Source organism: Hibiscus syriacus, unplaced genomic scaffold, assembly GCF_006381635.1.
Source record: "Hibiscus syriacus cultivar Baekdansim isolate YM2019G1 unplaced genomic scaffold, ASM638163v2 tig00112738_pilon, whole genome shotgun sequence".
Classification (NCBI taxonomy): Eukaryota; Viridiplantae; Streptophyta; class Magnoliopsida; order Malvales; family Malvaceae; genus Hibiscus; species Hibiscus syriacus.
The window spans coordinates 5,225,598-5,234,447 of NW_024063392.1; the positions used below are offsets into that span (position 1 = coordinate 5,225,598).

The window sequence follows — 8,850 nt, forward strand, 5'->3', positions numbered from 1 at the left end:
ATCATATATGGCTGCGGTATGTAAGTCACTCGAGACGATGGCTGCTGTGAAGGTCCTGGTGGTGCAGCTGAGGACGAACCGGAAGCACCTGCTCTTCGTCCACGAGTCAGAGGACGATTGTGCTATGTCCGTGAACGTCTCTGTTGACGTCGCTGAAAGGTCCACCCTCGTGCATCCTCAGGAAGCAGAAATGGTTTCCCGTTACTGTTGAACCAGTCATAATAACCGTCAGTAACCATCAAGAGGTCATAAAAAATGGGCTATCTACGGGGAAGGCGCTGATATCGATCCTCCCACAACACGACCTACTCATGATGCCTTACCAGCCAATCTGTATATATCTTGCCACATCGATCTGTGCTATGCAACTTGTCCATATTGCGAGATGCTTCCGGAATTGGTTGAAAACAACCAAATTGCCGGAGCACGCGATCATTGGAGTGCCACTCGACAATCCCATAACAGATCAAAGGGACCATCGCCATCCAAACATCTTATGGGCCCCTCAACTCAGGTGGGATCACCATCCTTACATCATCAATAGAATATGGCACCTATTCAAACTAAAACAAATATATAAATTTTTATCAAAATAATAATCTAATTATATAACTATAATCTAAAATCGATTTTTAAACATTAAAATGCATACCTGTGTGCCAACCTTCTGATCGATTAACACCCTAATTTTTTCTAAATCATCAGGTAGCTCCTGATGATTTTTCCTATCAGTAGACCACCTATTCAAGAAAAAATATTATTATACACTGTATAAAATGATTAATATGCGAAATCAGTTTTATAGTTACCTCAATAGTAGTGGAAATACGAATGGGTTCTTGACAACGGGACATAAAAAGGGCAATCGATACTATGCCCAAGACTGCAGCAGCAGGAGACATCCGTCGATACCATTTTTCTGTAGTCAGTCACTCGACACATCTCCCTATACAGGAAAGCCAAAACTGCCGAGCCCCAACTAAGTGATCCGACCATATGAAAGTCGACAAGATGTTGCAACCACATACAGTGAACTTGGTTACGCGATTTGTCTAGAATTAGCAACCCTCCTATCAGCTGCAGTATGCATGCCCGTGCATATATTTTAACTTCATCATCAGAGGCGTCTGCGCTCAACTCCCGAAAATTGGCATCTAACCAATTTAACGGTATCCGACCATCGTTAAAATTTTTCGGGACACGTCCTAGACTCACCCGGCACAAAGTAGTCCACGAACCGGAATATATCCCTGATATCACACCTCCATCCACCGTAAGCCCCAAGTGCATAGAAACATCCTCAAGTGTAATTGTGCACTCTCCGCACGGAAGATGGAATGTGTGGGTCTCCAACCTCCACCGCTCCACTAAGGCAACAATAAGGTATGGTTCTATCTTACAGTGACCCTCATATCTACCTATGTGACCGAATCCAACCTCTACTAAATATGATATGACACAACCATGTATCACTAACTTAAGGTTCCTAATAAAAGGATCTAATATATGATCTCTCTCCTAAAATATAAATAATTACAAAAATTAATTTTTAAACTAATAATCATGCATTAAATAAATAAATAAATTATTACTAATAATTTAAATTAAATTAAAACGTTAAAATGTTACCGTATCAGCAAAATGTCGAGATATATGATTTATATCCAAGCGAAGCAGACCGCCTTCCATTTTATATCTGTAAAAAAATTAATTAAATACAATATTAAATAATTTAAATACTTAAATAAATTAAATATAAAATATAATAAAATATACCTTCAACAGATAATATAAAAGTATTTGAGAGAGGTAATATAAAAGTATTTGAGAGAAGTTGAGAGAAGTTAAGAGGATTTGGTGTGATGAAAGTGATTGAGAATTGGGGTATTTATAGGGAGGGATGGGGTGTGAACGGTCAGGGCAGGTATGTAATTAAACCTAAGGTGCGCCGCAGGGGCGCTCTTTTCTGACGCGTGTCAGATTTGTAGGTAAGACGCGGCCCCTGCACCGCGCTTTACACACGTGTATCCGAGTCAGCATAAGGCACGCTTCAGGGGGCACGCCTTACCCTACGTGGAGCCAGATCAGAGTAGCGTAAAACGCTCTGCAGGGCGCACGTCTTACTGCAGGGCGCACGTCTTACTGCAAAGGGTGTTATATCAAAAAAAATAGTCTGAAGAATAACTGACAGAGAAAATTAAATGAAAAATGTAATATATCGGGAAAAACGCCCTTAATGATTCATAAAATAGATTACTCACTAATTCGTGAATAGTTTGGGCAATTACTTTGTATTTGAGCCTTTGTTAAGCCTTTAGTCCTTTCAGGTAATTTCACAACAAACATTAATATCGAAAACCCTAGTCCTCGACTCAACTTTGATATCGAAGGTCGAACTTCTAGTGCTCTTCAAGCAAGAGGCGCCACTTAATTCTATCGTTTTTATTTTCAGAAGAAAATTCTGGTTCATTTCACTAACCAATTAACCTAAATTTTCATTCCCCAAAATATAAATTCAAAGTCTCCTTATTTACTACTGTTTTGGAGGGAATCCCAGACCCGATGCATATGTAAAAAGAAGAAGAAAACTAGACGTTTTCTGAAGAATTTTGTTTGATTATGGCTAGTAAGAAGCTGGTTCGAGATTTTTTCATTGCAAGATATCCCCTTACACAACGCCTTTCGTCTCAACGGGTACAAAGCTGCTAGCTTGTTTCTCGAGCAATGTAAAGTTCTGTTCTTATTTTTTTCAAACACTTTTTTTTTTTTAATTTTTTGGTGGTTGTGGGATTTTGATGTTTCAGGGTTCTAATGTAAGACTAAGATTACTGTTTGGAAATGGATACTCGGGCAACCGTCAGTTTAGTGTCTTCAAAGAGTTCTCCAAGAAAATTAAAGGCGAAGCTAGCAGGTGTTTTGAAGCTAGTAATGCTTTTCAATTTGAAAAAGGGAAAAAAACAAGTCTCTTATCTCTCTTTTGATGTGGTATTTTGAAAATTTTGTAGAAATTCGGAATTTCAGCAATCAGTTGAGCAGCTAAAGGGTAAAGCAGAAGAGCTGAAAGTTAGGTAATGTATCTGGTAAAATCGGTTTCGTCCTTATATTAGCATTATTAGGGTTATTAGGCTGAGACATACCATTGTATGTCAAGGGATTGCCTGAGATGGTGAAATGGCCAATGCAGAACGAAGCAGACGACCGAGAAGCTTTACAAACAGGTCGATGGTGCTTGGACTGAGGCCGAAGCTACTGCTAAAAAGGTTGGGGTTCAAATTTATCTTCTCTTGTAATTCTTTCAGGGATTTGATATATAGTGTATTTGCCTCAAACTATATATGCTTACACCATGTTCTTTTCTAAGTTGCTTTTCATTGTAATGCATATTTATGTCAATTACACGATAGGCATTAAGTTATACGTAGCCTTTATTTCGTAATTTTTCTCCAATTCATTTTGTGGAATAAATGTGTAATCGAGCTTAATCAACTAGTTATAGTTTAGAATTTGACCATAGCTAGGGTAGGCTGCTTTGTACAAGAAGCTAAGGATGATTGCTGAAAACCAACCTCCCTAGGATTTTATATTGGTAATTTAGATTCTATATTGTTCATAGTGTAGAATTATTGTTGCTCCATGAAATTACTGTCTTGCTGTAATTTAAATCTTGGGATGGAACTGAGATGTGGAAAAGGTTATCTGTTTTGAATATGAAGCTTTTGATGGTGCTGCTTTCAATGTTAATGATACCTAATTCATATTTGATTGTTATTATGATGTTAGTAGGTTTCTGCCAACATGAAAGAGAAGATTTCAGCTACAAAAGAGGAGGTATTTTTTTTAATTCAAATAGTTGATCTACAATAATGTCTTTGACCGTTTATATTTTATCAAGTTATTTGACTTATGTTGGTTTAGGTTAAGGAGAGTTTTGGGATTGGAAAGGAAGAGTCTTCGCAGTCAACCGATACTTCAGCTCAGCGTTGTGCTAATTTGAACGATGAAGGTCAGGCAACATCCAAGGAAGAGAATTACCAGCAATCTGGATCGGGTGATACTGCAGAAACTGTATTTGGAAAATTTAAGTCTAGCATTTCTTCTCCTAAGGTTTCATTGGCTTTCCAAAGGTTAAAGGAAGCTAAGGTTGTTGATTTAGCAAAGAAGGGTTATGACATTGTTAAAGACGAGTTAAGTGATAACCCAAGTAAGAGAAAGCATCTGGAGTATACAGCTCCTCCCTCATCAACAGGTGAAAGAAGTACAAGAACTGATATTGTTGTTTTTCCATCTAAGCAGTCCCGTTGGAGTAAAAAGTGGGAGGCATTAAAAGAGAAGGTAAGTTTACCGTCGGTGTTGAGTTTTACACAAACCAAATATCACTTAAAAGTTTCATCTATCTATTGCTTGTGTTTCCCTTCTTATTGGATGGATTTTGTTCTCTTCTGCATAGATGCAAGGTCATCCATTATTCAAGCGTGTTAGTGGGATGAGTGAACCTGTAGTGACAAAGGGCCAAGAGGTAAGTTTCCAACCTATGCTTTTTTTTTCATCCCCACTGCCCTTACAGTTCTTTTACTTATTCTGGTTATTTCCTATTCTTGAGCGTCTCAATTTGTGAAATACAATTTATATTGAACTGGCAGATAGCAGAGGATGTGCGTGTAATATGGGAGACCAGTGATAATCCCGTTGTTCACAAAATTCAGGAGTATGCAATAGATTCTTCTTGTGTTTTATTCTTTTTCCATGCTATGCTTCTAGCAACTTTTCAACATAAGAATTAGAAAGTAATTTATGTGATGTTTTGGATGCTGATTTCGTTATTCTTGATTTGACAGTATAAACGAGAGTATCTTTCAAGAAACAGATGCTGCAGCATCGTACAAAGAAATACGCCGACGAGATCCGTATTGTCACCTTCAACCGTAGTTTATTTTTGCTTTGGTACTTAAATGTTCCGTTTCTTGATCTATGGAATTCTTTGGTGCATGGAGTAGGTCATTCTCTTTGCCAGAGTTTGTGGCAGAAGTTCAAGAAGCAATTAGACCGGTCCTTAATGCATATATAAAAGTAAGGGATTTTTCTGGCTTATATTCTAGAATTTTATATTTTCAAATGAAAAGTGTCTCGGGTAGTGGCAGCCTCTATAATATATAAAACTTTATACGCACAGGGAGATGTTGAAACTTTGAAGAAGTATTGTAGTCCTGAAGTTATTGATAGGTGCAAAGCTGAACATACTGCTTATCAGAGCCATGGTATATTTTTCGATAACAAGGTAAGACCGACAATTCTATGTAAAGCTGTAAGCCCTATTATATGGGACATGATAAGGTGGTCATAAATAAGTAAGAAAACATGTACCTTTAATAATCAAGTGTGGTTATAAATTATCACGGCCTTGAATATGTCAGCTTGCAGATTGCAGTAGGGATTATTGGGTTGTAAATGTCATGTTGAATTATATTCTTGATATGAAATGATGTTTACTAATTTCACCTAATTTTGCTGCAGATTCTACATATATCTGACGTCGAAGTTAGAGAGACCAAAATGATGGGGACGTCCCCCATTATCATAGTGGCAGTATGAGTTTCTTATTCTTTTGCTTCAATTTCTATCTTTCTTGATTTAAGCATTCTAAGGTTTTTGAAACTGATGCTGGTGGCCTATTTACTTTCGATGTTCACAGTTTCAAACACAACAGATCCACTGCGTACGGGATAGAGAGGGTAAAATAACGGAAGGCGGGAAGGTAAATGAAAGTTCAATTTTCTGTTTTTTATGCTGTGCCATGACATGTAAGGTTTGTAAAGTAATGGACGTGAATAACTTGAGACATAAGTAATTCTATGCACCTGTGGAAGATGTCTTATGTTCATATACCTTTGAAGAGATTCGTATTGCGTAACATGAACCGTATGTTGATCCTAATCTTCTAAAACTGCCTCGCTAGGATACAATTCACACCGTGTATTATGCATGGGCCATGCAACAAGTGGATGTAGAAGAACTCGGAGAGGGTGCCCTCTACCCAATATGGAAGCTTAGAGAAATGCAACAAATGGGTGTACAAGCCCTTATCTAGCTCGATTTACAGTCAATATCATCTCTTATTAATGGATATTTTACGATTTGAACCCCCTGCGCCGTCCTCTGATATATTTTTTTTCTATTGCTCACCTGGGTTTTGTTCGTTTCTTCTCCAGGGAGAAATTAAGTTGATAAATAATTTTTATTATTTTCAGCAAATAAATGAATTTTCAACAAGAACGCTTATATTAATTTATTTCCAGGATCAGGTTTGCCCGATATTCTTGATTGCAGTTAAATGTTCGTTTGATGGATGTTTAAACTTCACCAGCAAATTTTGTGATCATGTATAACATATTTACTTGATAGCAATGTCATATGAAAAAACATGAAATGATATTAATACATGAATGTGACATATAAATAATACTATTAAAATCAAAGAGACGAAGCTAGTTGTTTGAAGCTTGCTGAGAAGCAGCTTTCAACTATATAAGTTCGTTTACTCTGTCATTCGACATTGCAACATTATGTACCGCAATTCAGTTTGATCATCTTGAAAAAGTAGAGTTCAAAATCTACAGAATAACATCTTCCGCTGCAGATCGTTTCGAGACAACCCTAAAAGTGGGCATTAAAGCTTGGGGGAGGCCGAGAAATAATTCATCAGATTGAAATTCGTTTCAAAATGTGACTTCAGGATCATCATCATAGTCGAAATTTGATTCACTCTAGTGTCTGTCTCTTAGCTTCTCTAGCTCTTCCCTTCTTTGGCCTTCCTCTGTGAAGAACACGGACATTAGTTTGTTGGGGGATTAGAATATCTTTAAAGCATTTGCAAGTGTCCTTAGTTATTGGTTTCAAGCGTTTCAGACCAAGGTAAATTTTACAATTTAATGCACTTACTGCCCATTGGCAAAGTAACCTCCACCCTTAGACCGACATGCGCCGCCGTAGTACGATTTCCCATCTACCTAACACAAAGTAACAACAAACAATAAAACATTAAGAAAGGAAATTTGTTGATGCACCTGCATGTTACAGGCTCACCGTCTCTACCAGCGGCAACATCTTCAGCCTGAAAAAGCAAACAATAGCAGAGGAAAATTCAGTTTGAGAAACTAGCTAGTGAGTGGTTCTGAGAGAGAAAAAAAGTTGTAGACACCATATTTTTTTTTATCGATCCAGAAAAATTAGCTGCAGCAAACACTAAATAACTATTTTAATGAAAAATTCATCTTTCATGAAATTCATGACAATTTATTCCTACATTAATGGTATCCATCATCACAACTGATGACATATTTGGAAGGGAGAAAGGTGCTGTATTTTGACGATGGTCTTACTTAAGTCGGCAATTTATAGTTCCATTTCGGAAACATTTAGCAGCAACTGCAACACAATTCTTGCATAAAGTTACATTTAGTTGACCAGCTTCTCAGCAGATGCTAGAATGGTTGTCATGCATTCTGCCTCTGAGCATGCAATTCAATGCAAAAAGAGAAACATAACCCAACAGTTCAACACCAAACCCGCAAGCTAAAACAAATTAAGAAACCAGAGATAGACACTAAGCAAAAGCCATCTCATCCATATTCTAAATTCCGCATCCGATTACTGATCACATGCTTTCAAACTCCAAATGCAACCCACATAACAAACTGTTGGTTCAAATGTTGCTTATCGTACGAAACGTTTAGAAATGAGAGCTGCGACAGCCGAAACTGTCAGTACGATCAAAATCCGAATATATTTGGGCATAAAGAACTGACAGGGTTCGGATATCGGGCCGGGTTTTTAAAATGGGTGATGACGGCTTAGATTTGACCTTTTTGATATTGCTAGCGTTAATTTCCGATCATGTTACTTTCCATTTTTTTCATATTATTACTTAATTAAATATGATTTACATGATTTATTAATAAATCATATATGCATCATAATGATTAATGTATTAAAAAATACTACATAAAATAATAATAGATGGGGTCTTCTAACCCTCCAAATCCAACTGCCTCCCTTTTTAGTAGGCTGATTTATGTGAAGTCTAGAGGTAGTAGTATATCTTATTTAATTAATTTGTATTTATTAGGTGGAATAATAAAAAACAAAAAATATCGCAAATTTTGTACTTTTGAAAAAATCAATGTCGTTATCGTGTTATTTTTTCTCTTAATATGTCCCTTCAACTCAGAAAATAAATAAAATGTGACCCTTTGACCAGCGTTTTTCGTCGTTTGACTGTTATGGTGCTGACGTGATAGTTTACGATGCTGACATGATAGTCCACAATATTAACGTGACAGTCTATTTGTCATATTTGAGTTATTAATTTAGCACATATGATGATATACAATATAAACTTTGTAACAATTAATTCAATTGATATATAAACCTTAAAAACTCGAAATATAAACTAAGTTTAGCAAGACGAATAGTCTTAATTGCATAATCTTAAACTTTTCATTTTTTCTCTCACAAACTACAGGTTGTGAGTTGGAAATATATATGTGATTTATCTAGTAGATGTATCTACTGAAATCATATCAAAGTTTTCTACTTTGTAGATAAATAGAGCCATATTTCAATCAGATATGCAAGACATTCGATGTCAACTTTAACTAGTAACGTTCTGAATTCCTTTTGAAAACAAATAACATAAGAACTTCTGGTTCTTTAAATTTATGTAAATTTCAATAATTTTCGCATCATTACTGAATGAGATGGTCTAACCAATCATGTAAACTAATTAAAATCTTAAACTTGTAAACTTATGGTTTACCATAACATGTGATTCAATTTTATTCATACAAACTTGTA

The 8,850-nt window shown here is 36.3% G+C and overlaps 1 protein-coding gene and 1 long non-coding RNA gene across 3 annotated transcripts; one reads left to right on the forward strand and one right to left on the reverse strand.

Moving 5' to 3' along the window:
* Positions 1–2,358: 2,358 nt before the first annotated feature.
* Positions 2,359–6,179, forward strand: LOC120183138 (mitochondrial import inner membrane translocase subunit TIM44-2-like). 2 transcript variants are annotated; one of them, XM_039187897.1, is made up of 14 exons: positions 2,362–2,694; positions 2,805–2,911; positions 3,006–3,068; positions 3,185–3,260; positions 3,784–3,828; positions 3,916–4,332; positions 4,448–4,516; positions 4,641–4,705; positions 4,836–4,904; positions 4,995–5,067; positions 5,171–5,275; positions 5,512–5,583; positions 5,690–5,752; positions 5,954–6,179. In XM_039187897.1, exons 1-14 carry the CDS (start codon positions 2,620–2,622, stop codon positions 6,083–6,085), a joined length of 1,431 nt encoding a protein of 476 aa, XP_039043828.1. In that variant the 5' UTR covers positions 2,362–2,619; the 3' UTR covers positions 6,086–6,179. The 2 variants fall into 2 exon arrangements, with proteins under 2 accessions (XP_039043830.1, XP_039043828.1); XM_039187899.1 differs by lacking the exon at positions 5,512–5,583 and having other exon boundaries at positions 2,359–2,694.
* Positions 6,180–6,764: 585 nt separating this feature from the next.
* Positions 6,765–7,117, reverse strand: LOC120183140. The gene is made up of 3 exons (XR_005521917.1): positions 7,081–7,117; positions 6,937–7,000; positions 6,765–6,811 (listed from the first exon to the last, which is right to left on the reverse strand). It is a non-coding gene; the product is annotated as an uncharacterized LOC120183140 (long non-coding RNA).
* Between the last annotated feature and the right edge of the window lie 1,733 nt (positions 7,118–8,850).